We start from the raw sequence: 17,229 nt of genomic DNA, 5'->3' as shown, positions 1-17,229 counted from the left end.
TATATCTTTTAGTGTAAGCATCAATTGCACAACCTTCCTCAAAACTGTTTTCACTTCTGGGTGATATTTCTAAAGTGAATTTAGGAAAAATAACTGTTTAAAGTTATTGACTGCAAATACAGTTTTAATGAGATGGTGAAAACTAAGTTTTTTGAGGGAGGAGACAAGTGTGAAGGAATTACATAGAGCAATGAAAGACAAGGTAAATAAAGTTTATTTTATTCATGTTTCTCATAATAAGAAGAGGATATTGAGTTTAGCAGAAAGATATTGGAGTAAAAATTATAGTAAACGTGAGTAGTTATTGTCACAGAATTTATTTACTTTCTGAAACTTCTGAAAAATTAGTAGGCCATAGTTTCATCAGACAGAATAATGAGCATTTTGCAAATGATAGATCCCTAGGTTTTACCATACAGAAATAAAAAATTCATTTGCCTTAGCAATAAGATGTTTGTTATATGCATGGAAACCAATTTTTTTTCACCTTCTGTGATATGTCAGACAGGATAGTGAGTTTGCTGGGCCATTGATCTGAACTGACCTTTTCTACTGAAGAACATGTGCTGTGCTGCTGCTTCCATGTTTGAGATTTTATTTGTTACATTGCTTTACTGTAGTCAATCTTTTCATTATGATAAGTGGGTTTCTGAGACACTTGTGAGGAGCTCAGTATCTGAAATTGATTTCCCTAGTTATGTCAATTGGATGCTTGCTAATTATTTTTACACAGTGATGATGTCTTTGTCAATATGTGCAGTGCAGTGGTTAATAGTGCATGGTAAAAGTTTTTCAGTTTCTCAAAATGTTCTTGTTCAGTTTGCCCATTGCCTCACGTGAGCCTAAGGTGGTGACGGTACTGTTGGGGAAACAAGGCAGGTATGTTGGGGAATGAGGCCTGAAGATACAGTTCAGCAAGCCCATTTCATTGGAGAGGTGTTTTATTGCCTTTCTTGCCTTGATTTTATGATGTAGAGATCTTGCTCTCTACTTTGTGACTTCTGGACAGCTGAACTAAGGGGGATTTTTTACCTGTACCTAACGTAAGCCATTGGTGTCTCTTGATGGACAGATGGATGAAGTATTATCCAGACCACTTTTCCTTTTATACCAAGCTTTAATCTGAAGTCTTTATTTCGTGTGTGTTTAGCATAAAATATTTCCATGTGTTTGCATTGCAAGACTTTCTGCAGGGAGGACATGAAAATACACAGCATGTGTGTACATTCAGAGCCAGGTGGCTGGATCCTGGATGCATATGAGTGTTTTTCTTTGAAAATAGCATGCTACTTCTTCCTGAAGCATGCTGTAAGGTAAAAATTCTTCTGCAATGCTGTATCTGTGTGAGGTCCCTATCACTGCCTGGTGATGGGGGGGAGCTGGAGTTGATATCTAGCAGGCTGTAGTACTTCATCGTTATTAATGCTAGGGAGCTGAAGAATGTGTTGAGTTGGCCAGCTTGACCAAGAGGAGGAGGAAGAGAAGGAGGGGAAACCTGGTGGGAGCTCTGACTCTGTGTGTGTGTGTGTGTGTGGGAGAGTGAGAGATTTCAAGTCCCAACTATCATCAGGAATAGCTCCAATTCATGCAGCCGGAGAGTTTAATCACAGGGATAACATCAGACCACCCAGGCAAGGGCTATAGAGAGCTGCCTCCTTCTGTGCTATGCAGCCAGTCAGTGCCCAAGATCCAGCAGCCAGGATTCCTGCAAACATACTGACAGATCCAGCGGAGGATGGGCATTTGTCTTATTCTATGTTTTTCATTTAGACAGAAGGCAGAAATGAGCAAGAAGCAGGTGAGTTTGCTAAACCTTAGGGCCAGGGAGAGGGAGTGAGGAAGAATTGAATGGAGCATTTTACAATGTCCCAGAAGGACGCTGTATATGCTATGGGAATCTCAAAATAGTGAGCTTCATCCACTCCTCAAAATAGTGAGCCACACCACTCCTCATTTAACTGTCTTACTTACACAGTGTGGAACCCTTACCTGGCTCATCCTTGACAGAGCAAGCTGCCAGTCTGCCAAAGTGCTCTGTACAGGTCCCAGTGGGCACCAGCTCTTTACTGTCTAGACCTGCACAGTACAGCAAGAGCATTACATTTAGGGTGCAGCAAATACTTACAGAAATTTGGTGAGGCTGTTTTCCCCACTGAGGATTTTTGGGTTTTTTTTCAGTGATGATCTTTTGGTTTGACTCAATCCACTTTATCTGAGTCTTGGTTTTAGTTTCCTTATGTGACCATTTCTTTGGTTTTTACACTCCCACTGATGGAGAGAATGGGAAGTGTAAAGAAAAAAGGCATCTTACTGTAATTAGTAAGAGAAGCAAGAAGCAGGCAATCACCTCTGAGGGACATTTTTCTTTCCTCTCTCACACACCTCTGCACTGCTGCAGGGCCCCATCTTCTCCTCACTCAAGCTGTTCACACAGGAGCTGGAATTACTTTTATTACTACTGATTTGTAGCAGCACCAGTAATGTAACCAGTTGGTCTCAGCAGAGGTTGTAGGAAGTGAAAATATCACTGTAGTTTCTGCAGTGCTTATGTTGAACTCCTCCTGCTCTGAGGCTCCACAGGGAATAGAAGCAGAGGGTTTTGTTATGATGCAGCAACATCTGCAGATAGTCACCAAACAGGCCAGGCTGAGCAGTAAGGTCTCATGTTATGGGAAAGATTACACCCTGATCATCAAACTTTTGGCAGGATTGTGCCTTGTAAAAATCACTCCCACTGGAAGTTTTGAGGCAGAGTGTCTAAATGAAAGCCTGACTTTTTCAGGAGAAGGAAGAGGGAGAGTTCAACCATCCACTGCAGCAGCACTAACTTGAGTTTTCTTTTTTTATTGTTAAATGGATGCATATGCTGGAGACACTACAAAGGAATTTGCAAGTTTGTCAGGTTTCCCAGGAATGTCTTTGGCAGGTCTTTGTCTGGAACGTTTTCTGGAGACTGGAACACTTGTGCTCTGTATGCATATGTATATCCTGTAAGCTGGTAAGCCTAGAGAGCAAAGAAGGAATGTCACAGGCCTTTGGCCAGATCAGCCTTGGTACACACACAGATTTCACACTTCCCAGCCTGTTCGCCCCAGTTCTTCCCTCCTGGCCAGTTGTTACTGCAAATTCAAATCTGTACATAAAATGAAGCTGCTTTAGTATGTGGTGCAGTCAGCAAGATGGCCTCTGGGTAACAGAAAGATGGTTTTAGAAAAATCTGTTTATATTACCTGATTTCCTCACAGAGTTTGGAGTGGTACATTTTGTTGCACTGCTCACACAGTGCTTGTGTGTTCATGTATGTCTTATTTGTGATTTGGGGTTTCCTTTGTGTCTTAAGAGGCAGGTTAAGAGTGTGTGATTTCCCCTCCCCCCCAATACTGGGATAGCCTGTTGGATTCCAGTGTCTTGATGCATTAAGGAAGGCAAGGCAGCTGGACTACTTCCAGTTGTACTGGCAGACCTGCAAGCTGTGTTAGACCAAGTCATGGTAGCCTGTCCTGGATCCCAGATGTACCTGGGGGCTCTGTGGTAAGGTGAGGAAAACACAAAACATGCTTCTAGGGTGAGGGCAGGTTAACAGTGAGTATTTATATTGTTGTAGCATCTAGTCAGTCATCTCTGAAGGCTGAAGGAAGAAAAATAACTGAAAAAGTACAATAAATTTTCTGGTTTTTGCCCTCCACATGGCAAGTTCTTAGCTCTTCCATTCTGTTAAAGATTTCATGCATCTTGAAAGCCTTAGGAGTATCTGTGTTTGAGGAAGGCTTGGCAAGTGAAAATACTTGTGACTATGAAAGCCAGGTAATGAAAGAAAAAGCACATTTCATTTGTAAGCTGTTGGAAAATGTTGGCATTGCTGGAGGAACAATAAGTAATAAAATGGAGAATTAGGGATTGACTGAAGGGTCTTGAAGGAGTCAAACTGGATAAACTTATGGATACATATGCTTACAGAGCATATGGTAAAAATAGATTGAAATGCAAAGGAGAATACACTACAAATGATGATGCGTTTTGCACATTTACAGTTTTCAAGTGGAATGGTTCCCTTTTTGAGCTCGTGATACAGTGTCATCTTGTCCTGTCTGACTCATCAAAATTTAAGGATTCTGGTCTGATCCTAAGGCAGAGGAGTAGTGATCTTGCATGTATCTTATCATGATCCTTGTCCAATCCTTCTTTAAACAAAAAGGTTTCTCAGTAAACAGTTTATTCATGTATGCCTTTGTTGATAGGGTATGTTGTGCTGAAAACTGTCTCCTCCTGTTTCTGATTGTGAAAATTTTATCATTTTGAAAGTTTTTTTGGAAGACACAAAGTAGGCCTATGTTACTGCATTCTTTTGGCATATCTTTTGGGCTTGATATGTGAAATATATCTTGAGCTCTGGACCCCTTTTCCTCCTCACCAGTCAGAAAGATCCAAATGGAATTGTGAGATGTGTGAACTGCAGAGGATGCAGTGTGGCTCCAAGTAAGAGAAATGATCTTCAGACTTTGTAGATCCCCAAGCTCCACCACTTTTTAGGCAACAAGATATGACTGGCTTCTGCCAGAAAAGTGCTAAAACTGCCAGCTGGAGAGGATCAAGTTGGCAATTTATAGTGTATTGCTTGTTGTAACATGTTGACCAGTGAAACTTTGGATCTGCTGTTCAGGATGTTGGTAATGAAAATTTAACTTGCTTTTTACTGCCTGCCAGGAGGGGCAGAGTAACAACTTCTAGTGGTGATGTGTCCCTGTTCACCCTAGTTGACTCCTACAAACTAGCAAGAGAAGCATTCAGGCTTTCAGGAGGCTTTTCCTGAATTCATGGAGGCTGATCTGCAACACTCATGATTTTCTGATTGTTACAATTGATAGCTTTAGCTTATTTCAGCCATTAGAGAAGATAAAAAAGAAAATACTAACTTTATTGTAGAAAAAAGATTATTGAATATGATAATGGGAAACTCTTGAATCTTGCTTGTGATTTCTTAGAAGTACTATACAATGGATCTTTGTCTGTAGGCTGCAATTAATTGGAAGCAAATTCTATCCTGAAGCTTTATTCCTATCTGTACTTGGAGAGTTCATATTTCATACTGAATTTTTAAAGCAGATTAACAAAGCCCCCTCAACTCCTATATTCAGCACATTGGGCTATCATTGTGTTGTGGCCTTGCTTTCAGTCTTAAAGTTGTTTCAGAAATAAATTTCTCTGAATAAGGCGTGACCGTAGAAATCAGTTTTTTAAGCTTATGTGTTTCTGCTGGCAAGACAAGCATATTGCAGTTGTAAGCTTGCCTTGTAACATTTAAAAATAAATGTAGAAAAGTATTTCAGCATTATGCAATAGTTTGTCTTTTGGCTTATTAGCATTGTATTGAAGTAAATGTACTACATATAAGTACTGTTTCTAACACAGGTATCTATTGATATGGCTGTGACAACCCACATGTTCTTCTCCCCTCTCTCATTTTTTCATGTTGTATCATAAATGGAAGGTACATCAAGTGGGCTCTTTACCTTCCTTGAGATCTTTTGGGGATTTACTATATCATGGTGTTCTTCAGTCAGCACATTCCTTTCAGCTTCTGACATCTTTGCTGTTCCAATAATTTAAAAATTGTAGCAGAACTTTATGAATCCTTCTATCATGAGGTATTAGCTGTGTATTGTCTTGCCTTTTACAAGGTCCACAATGAATGTGTAGATGTGACAAGAGATGTTTGAAAACTGGGATGTTTGAAGTGTGCAGTGCAGGCCACACAGGTCTCCTGTCGTACTGTCAGTGTCAGGAAAAATATTCTCAAGTCCATTGCTGCTAATGATGAACAGGAATCTTACCAAGCAGCAGGAGAGTTTGAACCCATCTTGTTGCAACTCAGTTTGAAAACTAACTTAATTCTTATAGATCCACACCAATAACCACCTTCTCTATTGAGCCCCACTAGCCTTCCTTGGTTTTGGAGAGATTTTTTTTTGTTTGGTTCTGCTGCATTAGTACTGTTTCTGAAGCTACAAGCTCTTCTACATAGATATTTTGGTCCAGGTGCTCTGCATTACCTTTTACACCAAAGTACATCGGATTTGCTGCTAAGTGTTTGCCTCTGTAAAGGGAAGAATGCAGTTCCATCAGGGGCACAGGAAGACTAGAAAATGAAGCCACTGCTGAGCACAGATGTGTTGGGGGTGCCTCAGTAATCCTCCCAAACATCCTGGCCAGTTAATTATAGCAGCTGAAATGTCTCAAAGCATGGCACAGTAACAAGCAGTAACACCTGTCTGGGTGGCCTGGCTGCAGCTAAACCTTATATTCTTGGTGGTGCTCTCTCTCTTTCTGAATCCTTTGCCTGTTTTTAATCCTGGTGTAGGTTAAACACCTGTCGATCTGGAATGTGTGAAATGTCACTATTACCCATGTTAAGCTATTTGCTCACCTGCATAAAAAGACAGCTTTCAAATAAGCAATGATACATTGATACAATGATAATTAAAGAGGAAGGCATGTCACAGTAATAGAGTAGAATTGAGGCAGTAATTTGTCAGACTAAATGGTTCTTGGCATCAAGATAATGAGGAGAGAAAATTGGATGAAGTAATTTTCATTTCACACATTGGATGTGTTAGCAAAATTGTGATCACTGTTGCTGACAAACTAAGAATTGTATATAACCTATTTTATTTAACATGTTGCCTTCTGTGTTTGCCTCATTTACCATTCTTCCTTCTTTTCAGACAATAAATTCTTTGTGACCAGCAACTGTCATTGTTAGGTATTTGTGTAGTGCCTGGCACAATCAGAACTAAATCTAATTTGAAGCTTTCTGTTACTGCAATGAAGATGTTTTAAATTTTAATTAAATTCTACAGAATACAGCAACATTAAGGGTGAGGTAGAGGTACCAAAATGTCACCTAATACTGTTGTCTGTATAAGGTGGGTAACACTACCCATTGCTAAGCTTGCCTGATAATGTCCCACTGTAAAATCTTGTCTTAAATTGCTTATAGTGTTCTGAAACTTTATTCATTTGAATTAATGTTTTCTGTGCTTACTGTTCAGTTTTCAGAACACTTCAGGCAAGGCAAAGTATTCCAGCCAAAACCAAGGCTGGATTAAAAAAATGTTTTGTGCATTTTAATACCTAAAGAACTTTTCTTTTAAATCTCTTCATTTCCCTTGCTTTGAAATATCAATTTGGAATTCCAAATTTTGTTGAAGCTTGATTGTAGAGTAACTGTTTAAAAAGCTTTAGGTGTAATATACTGAGCAAGACCTGCTAGACCTTGTCAGCTTCCTGAAGGTTCCCTCCACACTGAGGATGCTAAAATGAATTTCTCTGTATTTGCACCTCTAATGTACTTTGGCTGAGCTTCTGTTCTCCTGTGTTTTCAGTAACCTAGTCCATGATGGGCTGGGGACCTGTCTGACTTGACTGCAGAATTAGTAGGAGTTCTGCCAGGTGTGGAAAACAGCTAGGATATGGGGCTGTGAAATTTGTATCTGGACATAATTTAGGAGAGGACACCAAGAACCATTCAGACAGAAGAACAGAATTAGATGGAGTGGTAGTGTCGTAAGTGTGGTCCAGTGAGTAGCCCACATTCAAGGACTGGATGAACAAAGAGGTCGGCAATAGGAGTGGAATGGGGAGGGGAATAAAACCAGAACTACGAGGATATAGGACATGTGAGAACCCAAGAATGGAAGTGTAGAAAGACAGATCGAGTAATTACTCCCCTGGAAAGTTCCAGACCTGAAATAATGTGGGTCAGGGTCCAGATGTAGTGGAAAAGCTAGTGCTGGAAGTCTGTAAGAATGAAACTGTACTGAGGAAAACAAGGAGAATGACACCTGAAATGCAGAAGCTGAGACTGTGTGAGAATAATGACACACAGATAAGGAGCAAAAATGGGGAAAGATAGACCTGAGAAGGGATGAGATAAGTGTCTGCTTTTGGAGATTGGGTAGAAGCCTAGTGTATCACCACTAGAATTTAATCCTGTCCAGAACTTGAAGTAGGAGTTCTGAACCTACAAAATGCTTAGGTACCTTGTACAACTAAAACACAGGAGGGACTACCTACTGTGTTGTCAACGGCAATGTTTATGGTGCAGAGTTCAGTGAGAGGGCTGTCTGTAGTCCTGAATAAGTCCATTTTAAGTATGAGTGTAGTGTATTGCAATGAATATGTACTTGTTTGAGTAATTGCACACAGATTCTGTTCAAGAGCATTGTTAAGCTATGCTTAAGTCACACTTTAAGTGTCTGAATAAGCATCCCATTTGGGATCTGGAGCAGGTGCAGGGCTAGTTGTTAGACTCCTCTTTCTGTCTGTGTCCTACGTTTCATTGGACACGTGCCTTCCAATTGCTACAGAAGGGAGGAGGGCCAATACAGGTAAGTCAGGTTCACCATATGATCCTAAGCATTGTGCAGACCCTGATGTTTCTGCTGTTTCCTAAAAAGTAGCATGTGCTCACATAATTTAAGGTAGTTGTATGTCAGAGCCTGACTGGGAGGCCTTTGCCAAGTTGGCTTTTCAACTTTTCTGTTGTTTTGTTGTTGTTTTTTTTTTTTTTCCAAAATGTAAACTGTTATACTGCTGTAGTAGATCCATTGCATTATGTATTTCTTCAGTACATCAACAGATTGTGTCTGCATGCAGAGTTTGATCTTTCAAGAGTATAAGCAGTACAGGAGGAATGCTCAAAGAAACAATGGAATACATGTTATATGCTTAAAAACTTACCGGTTTTAGAGCTTGATATTGCAAATGTGCACCTAACATAATCTTGTGCATTTACTTGTGTGAACACAGTATTTGTAAGTGGTTCTGTGAGCAGCTTCTTTAATGTTTGGTTGAGTTTTGGTTTGAATTTTGTATCCAAGGTACTTATGCTTTTGGGTTGTGCCTATATGTTTGTATAGAGAGGGGTAGAGACTGGGCAGGTGTGTATGGTTGGCTTACTGACACAGCTCACCATGACTGGAGAGATACTCTGGTCTTTGCTCAGTGTAATACAAGCTTTTGATCAATGCATGTGGAGTTTATTTTTCAGATGGTGTGAACTTTTTTACTTTGGGATTTTTGCCCCATATTTTTCCTTTTCCTCTTCTGTTCTTCTGTGAATGGAAGGGTTGTAATTTTCATGCTGGCCCCTGAATTCATCTCAGGTATAGTGGATGTTGGTGTCATCACTCACTGCTTTATGCAACTAGCACAGTGCTTTTGTATTTGAATATATTCATATTCTAGCAATTTCACTTCTCTTAGTACATACTCTATCCCATTTACTTAGTGATACCTTTTTATCTTCTCTTAGCTTTTAATTGTCTCTGATAGTTTGTTTGGGTTTTTTTGTTTGTTTGTTTGTTTTTTGTTTCTTTTTTCTTTTCTTTTTTTTTTTTTTCCTCTTTAGTTAACAAACCTGGACTTGGCAAGTGGAGCTATAAGCAAGGGGAATGCAGCTGCCCCACCAAGCTACTGGTCACCACTCAACAAAAGAGGGTCACTATGGCCTGTTGAGTCAGACACTCATAGAGATGACAAAAGATCTGTCTCTTCAGCAGTCAGGTAAGTTAAAATTGCTGATCTAGCTTTTTGAAGAAGAATGCAATGCACTCATTGCTCATTTGTATTTTGTGTTTGGCTTCTTGCTCAAATGCAGGGGCGTGTCCAGAGAAGGGCAACAGAGCTGGTGAAAGGGTCTGGAGCACAAGTCTTATGTGAAGCAGCTAAGGGAGCTGAGGTTGTTTATCCTGGAGAAAAGGAGTCTTGGGAAGTGGGGGGCACGATATTGCTCTGTACAACGCCTTCCAAGGAAGTTGTAGCAAGGTGTGTGTTGGTCTCTTCTCCCAAATAACAAACTCTAGGACATGAGGAAATGACCTCAAGTTCCATCAGGGGAAGTTTAGATTAGATATTAAGAAAAAATTATTCACTAAAAGGGTTGTCAAGTATTGGTACAGGCCACCTAGGGAGGTGGTGGAGTCACCTGAGGGTTTTTAATACATGTGTAGATGTGGTACTTAGGGACATGTTTCAGTGGTGGACTTGGTAGTGCTCAGGTTAACAGCTGGGCTTGAGGATCTTTTCCAGCATAAACAACTCTGTGATTCTAAGGGCTTACTAATGGTTTCTCTCAGGTCTAGAAACTAGCCCTATGAAAATAGCTATGCTCCCAGAGCTGTCAGGTTCATGGTAAAATAAGGGCATAGATGAACATGGTGGATGAGAAGGAAATGGCTGTTTTTCCTTGATCATTTCCCATCCCTGCATCTGTAAGTTTAGGTTTGCTGGCATTGAGACATATATGCAGAATGCAGACTTAGACCTGATACTGCAAAAATCTCCACTAAGTCCTCATCTTCATGCTTTTTCCTTGAATATCAAATGTAGATTGTTCAAAGATAGAGCAGTATTTATCAGAGTTTCTTTTCCAGATATCTTCTTTATATTAATTTTGGGCATTGGAATTAATACTTATGGCTTATACACTCCTGGGAATCAGGACAGAGGACTGATTCTACAGTAAAACCATTCTTCCCGTGATTCAAAGAGCAGCAAGATTTACTTGCAGAAGTCTGAATCTTGGAAGCTAGGAATAAGGCAAACTTGCTGCAGTAACCAGGCTGGAATACAGCCCAAGACTTCTGGAGATTTGAATTCTTCCTTTGTCACTCCAGTAAATAATATTGAGTCCTTTGCCTAAATATTCATTTTTGTCTTCTGAAACAGAATAATAAAGCAGAGCTTCTCCAAGACATGAATTTAGCTCTGGAAAGCACTATGTATATGAAAATACTGATTTTTATCACAGGTGACTGAATGCTACTTGGAGGATGGAGGGAAGTGAGAGAGGCAGAAACAGTGCAGAAGGCATGTGATCTGAATGGTGATCCTTTCCCAAATGGGTCCTTCAATAGAAAGATTGTAATGGGATTTGGAAAGCTCAAGTAAAGTTGTTCTTATTTCATCAGTCACTACTTTTCATCCTGCCTCAAGAAGAGGAATGTGAGAAATGAATTCCTGGCCTGTTTCTGTTCCAGCACAATGTTTGCCTCAGGGGTTTAAAGTTATTGAGAGAAGTGGTGGTGATTCTGCTCTTGGACCCCATCCAGGCAAGCTATTACCTCTTCCAAATAAAGAACCTCTCCAACAGGTGTAAATTGCCTTCCCCTCCTACATGGCTTGGGAGAGCAGCAGCATGCAGGCTGTCCTAGAGCTTCCATTCCCCTTTCAGCTCAGTTTGCAACTTTGCATGGGCTCACAGACAGAGCTGCAAACCCCACCACTAATGCCCAGAACTTCACTCTGAATGACTTCCAGGGCGGTGCCTCATCTAGCATTGTGTGCATAGTTTATTGCCTTTAGTTAAAGTTTGTGTTTTATTTTGTACAGCAATCTGATAATACTTCAGAATTTTCTAGTTGCAACTGATAGAAGATTCCATCTTCAAACCTTTTATGAGTCATTTAGTCTTTCATTACTTCAGTTGCTCTGTTTTGTGTCCTCAGAACAAGAGTAAGAAAGATGCCTTAAGACTCCCTATTGAATTATTTTATCTTCATGGCTCCTTTTATTGAATGGCCAGAATACTGGGAGTTAAAGAGTTTTGTGTAAATCTGGAAATGAAAACAAAAAATTCTTGAGGCAGTGCTGGATTACTTGGTCTGTGAACTTCTGCTTAATGAGAGAATTCCAAAAGGAATATCAAGGTCATGGTATATGGTGATGGCTGTCTTGTATTGTAAATGCCTTTTTTGGTACTTGATTTGTTACATTGGAGCAAGCAATTCATAGAGGGTCATCTGATGGGTGTCAGCCCGTGCTCAGTGCTGGATGACTGAAGAAAAGCTTCCTGTTTTGAGATTGAGATTCTCATTTATCAGTTGCAGAATTCAGCAAGGATGGAATTGTTCTGTGAATGGGTCTCTTATCTGGCTTACACTTAGCTCCAGTTCAGGCATCTGTCTCTGAAGTGCAATCCTCAGTTTTTGTATGACTCTGTGCTGCTGAAGTTGGTTAGAAAATTTTGGTTTGATGCTCATAAAGCTGTAGGATTCAGGCTATTCTTTTAATCAAGTCATCTTCCCCTTTAATTCCTGCTCTCAGTAGTGACTAATCTAAATGTATCTCAAAAGAAGTTATCCTTTCTTTTGTCAATTCCTTTTCTTTCCATGAGATAAGGTGCTAAACTAGTGGTCTGCTTGCCAAAAGGCAAAAGGAGGTCTTGGGTTTGTAATACAGAGACAGAGGATGGTTCTATGTTAAAATGTTATTTTATAAATCTGTGCTGCTGTGCATTTTGAGGGATTTTTTTGCCACTTTCTATAAGCATTGACACTGTTTCGACTCAAAGCCTGTTGCTACACCTCAAAGAAGCCTGCAGGGCTGCACAAGAACTGAAATGTTCCAAGTTGTATGTGGTCTTACTTCTGACTATGGTAACGTGACTGTCAACTTCTGCCTCATTTGCTACAGACTTGCCTTTGTTGCCCTCTATGTATCATTGAAATTGTTCCAAATCTGTTCTTTTCTTCTTTAATCTTAGTCCTGTTTTAGTGCTGTATCTCAGTTCAGTTTCAGCTTCTCACTCAGTCCATTGGGCAGGTTTGTCACTCTTTCACGTTGTGCTGTGAAGGCATTTTATATGATTACATGTTTTGTAGTGGAGTTAATAAAGATTACCATATATAATTTTAATCACAATTTTAGTAATGTAATCCAAGGACCACAACCATGAATGTGATTCCTCATTATCCAGTGAAACTGTGAGTCAACTGAAGCCAAGGCCATACTAGAGCTGCTCTTGAAAAAGCATTTTCCTGAAAGCATTCTTGGTTTCATAATAAAGGTAGAAAATCAGGTGTTTAACAGAATCAAACTTGTTGATTCAGAACATAAACTAGCTTTGAAGTACCTATTAGCAAATAGCTGAGTAATCCCTAGTTGTAAGGACAGAAGATGGGGGTTAGTAGAGGTTTCTGGACTGGAATTTGCTGCTGCTGTACCACTTATTTTTTGAAAGAGACAGTGGACTTTGTCTCTAAGAATTACTTGGGTTCCGCAGGTCACTAAATCTCTAAGATCTGGACCAAAACTAGCAAGAAAGATTTCTTTCTAGCTGGTACAGATTGATGTTTTCAGTGGGCATCTTGTATTCAGCAGCAGCCATCCTTGCTCATGTTCATCTCATAGGGGCAGTAAATTGGCAAGAATTCAGCAGTGAAATAGTCAGTGTTTTCTCAGATCTGTTTCATTAGCTTCCTGCTCATTCATAACATTTATCTCAAACCTGAAGACCTTACACTTCTGAACTGCTCAGCATATTTTTTCCTTGGATTTTCTGACAGGCTTATCTAATTTGGTTAGGGCAGGCAGGCAAGCTTCTTTGTCATCAGTCAGAGGGTAGAATGGCAGTCGAATTTATATTAGAGAGCCTGTGAAGGGCTACTGCAGTCAGAGAAAAGGGATTCTCCTTTTTTTCTTGCTTGACATGTTTGAAATTCTCCTTAGCTCATAATTTCTGCCAAGGTGCTCAGGTTCATCAAGAAATGTTTTGTTGGTAGACTTGTCTAATCTGGTTTAAATTTATATAAACACATGCTTTTTCAATTTTCTGGTCTAAGGGGGTTTTAAGTTTAATTTTCTCTGGTATCACTCTCAGTGATAGTAATAGCAACAGCTCTCAGGGCCTCACAGGCTGTGTGCACATACCTGCTGTATGTCCAGGTTCCCAAACAATCTCTGCTTTGGGTATTTTCATTTTTATTTTTCCTTGCCTAGAAGTATAGAATAGGGTGGAAAACCAGAAGATTCTGTCTAGACATTTATCATCTCAGATGCTTCTGGGTCACATTGTGTATATTTACTGCTCATGTACAAATCAACAATGTAGGTGCAGGAAATCCAGTACTACTTAAAGAGCTTCCTGTACCTGCTCTAATAGAAAATATGTATTAATTTATATCCCAGAAATTCTACAGCAAAGTGATTGTACATTCTGCTCACTTGCACACCCCACTTGACAAACTAAGATTGCTGTGCTGCATCCCCTGACAGACAGTCTCCCAAATCAGGACCTTCCTTCTAATTGCTGGCCTTCCTTAGCCTTGGCTGGGTAGTGGCTACTTTATATTCTGATTCCCCACCTAGTGCCTTCTACTGCTTTATGCCAATTTCTTTTACTGCTGGGGGTGCATGTACTATGTCTTGTAGGTTTTGGATGCTCTGATCACACCAAGTATCTATTCTTTGGACTTACGAGGAAGAATCCCATGTCTCTTTGGAGGGTTTTCTCTGAGTTGGTGTATTTGGCTTCTCTAGTTTCACTGAATCTGAGTTTTGCCAGAAAGACCCCAGACAGCAATCACCAGCTAATTATGGTTCACTGGTCTCAATCCTTTGTGTCAAAGGGGCAGCTGGCTGTGTTTAATATGAAGGGAAGGTGAAAGTGGTTTTGTTGTTTCCTCAGTTTTTATTTTAAATTTTGGAGCTGTGAAATGTGAAATAAAAAGTCATGCTTGGACCCTGACTAGACAGGCTCTGAAGAGCAATGAGAAGAGGGAGAATGAAATAGACAAAATATGTGCAGGGTGATTCTTATGATGGGGCAGTCTTGCTTTTTTGCAAGACTCTTGAGCTAGACTAGGGTGAGCTTAGCATGGCAGAAGAAGCAGCATGGGTGTTGCAGCTGGGGCTGTGGGAGAATGTTAACTATGTATGGGCTTGCAGGTAGAAGTAAGGACAGGAGAATTTCCTGGGATGTTGGCAGCTAATGCCAAGTTTTTATAAGAATAAATATCTTCTCTATGTTACATATGTGTTGCCTTGTAGTTCTGGGTTGATGGTAACCTTTTTCTCTTCCAAATAGCTGTTTCAAGCTCCCTGCAGTTTCTTGCAAAGTGGAGACTACTTGACTGCTCTCCAGTGCTGCATTTGCCAAGTGTTCAGAGCCTATTTGTTTGCACAGCATCTAGGTGTAAGGTGATTTGGAGGCTCTCCTGTGCTGATGCCTCTGGAGGAGATGAAGGGAGAAAGCAGCAAGCACTGAGGGTTACACAGTAGGTCCTCAGTTCAGTCTGAGCAAACTGCAATGACCTTAACACCTCCCTGGCTAAGCACTGCAGAAGTGCCAGAGCAGCAGCAGCAGCCCAACAGCACTGAGTCCAGCCCTCTGCTAGCACAGCTACATGTCTGTTCCTTGTTCCCCACAGTGCTTGTTCTCTTCTCTTCTCTTTTCTCTTTACCTTAATGCTTGAATTAATTCCATTTCTTTATTTGAGGTGGAGAAGTAACTGAGGGTGGGTTCAGTGATTTTTCTGTGATCTCTGTCTGCATTGCCTCAGCAGCTCTGTCATGCTGATTCTACCTGTGGTCCTCGAGAGGCAGCATTTCTGAGAGCCCTGAATTTGGGGTTTATTACTTCCTGCTCAGAGGAGGTTTGAGGAGGGCAGTTAAAAAATAGAACTACTACCAGGGTAGCTGTACATTTTTACGAGTCACACTGTTTCCAGTTTGTGCATGTCCTTCTCCCTGTGCATCCGTGCATATTTGTGCCTGTAATTCCTGCCTTAACAACCTCTTACCTTTAGTTAGTTTTTCTCCATGCATGTCTCCCAGGGTCGCCAGTGACAACTTGTTAAGGGTGGAAGTGAATTGGCTGACTTAAACTTGATGAATACATGGCTCACCTTGTATTTTTTTCCTATATATATATATATTGGTCACACTAAGGAAACATGTGTTGTCAGGGCCAATTGCTCCCCATCCTGCTTGGAAATTGCTCTGGACCTCAGCACCATGGATTGGCAGAGTCCTCAAGGATCCCTGCTTCCCACAGCTAGGCCTTGGCTCTGTCTGTCTGGAGCCTGCAGGAGAGGAAAGGCGGAAAGCTCGTGACTTGCCCAGACAGTCTGAGGCCTGGCCCTGCAGCCTCGCTCCCCAGACGCTGTTGAGTCGGACTTGGCTGGCAGCCGCCGCGCTGTTACTTTTCCGAGGTAATAAGTGAGATTAATCACAGGACCCTTTCCAGAGGCAAAGGAGGTTTGTGCTGCGTGCGGGGAGACCATAGGAGCCAGTGCTGTGAGCTGGAGGCGAAAACTGAGGCCTCAGAGCAGGGCACCGGTGAAGTTGTGCAAGTGTGGCCTCTCTACTCAGCTGCTCCTGGGAAGCATTACTGGAGCTGCAGCCCGCTGCCTCCCCTGGATGGGCCCTGGCTGGGCACAGGGACCACTGCCACTGCACTACCTTTGTCTGCTGGCCTTGCACAGTTACATTTTCTGCAAGTAACTCTCAAATTTGAGGGGGAACAAGCTTCTTTTTGACTGTGTGACTTCCAGAGGAGATAAGAGGATCTTTCCTACTATTCCCTACAGCAAACTATGGAGAGCAAGCAGCCCATGTTGATAGGTGGAGGAGAGTGACAGGGGTCTCCTACCTTCTCCCAAAGCAATACTACATAATGATTTTGGGTTTCCTCTTTTCAGCTGCCTCCACAAACGATCTTACCCTGATGTAAACACAGGATTTGCTATCCTGGACTGGGCTGCTAATCTCTTCAATTCTCCCATCCTCTGCTTCAGAGCAACTATTTCTACTGTCATCAGTACAAAAAATGTTCTGATGGGCAGCAGGGAAATTCCCTTTCTGAGGGGAAGACAGATTTTTCCCTCTAAATACTAACAGCTGGCATGTAGTTCTTGTAATACTTTGTTCTGCATAGTCTAGTGTGTATATTGTCATTAATCATGTATTCTACCTTCTGCAAAAAAATGCAGTCCCATTGAATTGTAGCAATGAGTTCCACAGGTGGTGCATATTATGCAAAAGTTCCTTTAAATTTTTTTCACAATTTTTGCCAAAAGTCTGTGTACCTGTAACAAGATTACATGAAGGCAAACAGAAATGCTTGATTTATTTTCTGCCCTATTTATTCTCTATCTTTTTATCATCTCCCTTCTTGTTTGTCTCTCCTAAACTAAACAGTTCCATTCTTTCCAAATTCTAAATAGAGATCTTCCTGGCCCTCTAATAATTGTCTGGCTATCTTTACAGAGATGACAAGAAATGAAAACAGTACGTCAAGAAGGGCAAAATGCACTAATGTTATTTACTTGAAACTAATATCTTTAATTTCTGTCACAGCTTAGATATAGGGCTATCTTGTTGGTTTCTGACCATGCTAAACACTGAGTTTTTTATTAATATGCAGTTGTTTTTCTTTGATTATTACAA

The 17,229-nt window shown here is 40.8% G+C and overlaps 1 protein-coding gene across 8 annotated transcripts in view; it reads left to right on the top strand.

The window, feature by feature from the left end:
- Positions 1–17,229, top strand: part of TTLL5 (tubulin tyrosine ligase like 5) — a 123,692-nt gene that overhangs the window by 63,602 nt on the left and 42,861 nt on the right. For 6 of the 8 annotated variants that reach the window (XR_010999913.1, XM_068192795.1, XM_068192797.1 and 3 more), the window contains one exon: positions 9,410–9,564. The exons of the other annotated variants lie outside the window; for them this stretch is intronic. Coding sequence is in view for 5 of the 6 variants with exons in the window: in XM_068192795.1 (XP_068048896.1) it covers positions 9,410–9,564 (155 nt within the window). In the remaining variant the exon portion in view is untranslated. The remainder of the gene's footprint in view (positions 1–9,409; positions 9,565–17,229) is intronic. 8 annotated transcript variants of the gene reach the window in all.

The sequence above is a fragment of the Anomalospiza imberbis genome, chromosome 6, assembly GCF_031753505.1.
Source record: "Anomalospiza imberbis isolate Cuckoo-Finch-1a 21T00152 chromosome 6, ASM3175350v1, whole genome shotgun sequence".
In the NCBI taxonomy this organism is placed as follows: domain Eukaryota; kingdom Metazoa; phylum Chordata; class Aves; order Passeriformes; family Viduidae; genus Anomalospiza; species Anomalospiza imberbis.
The sequence above is the reverse complement of the archived record's forward strand: the minus strand, read 5'-3'. Positions and strand labels throughout refer to the sequence as shown.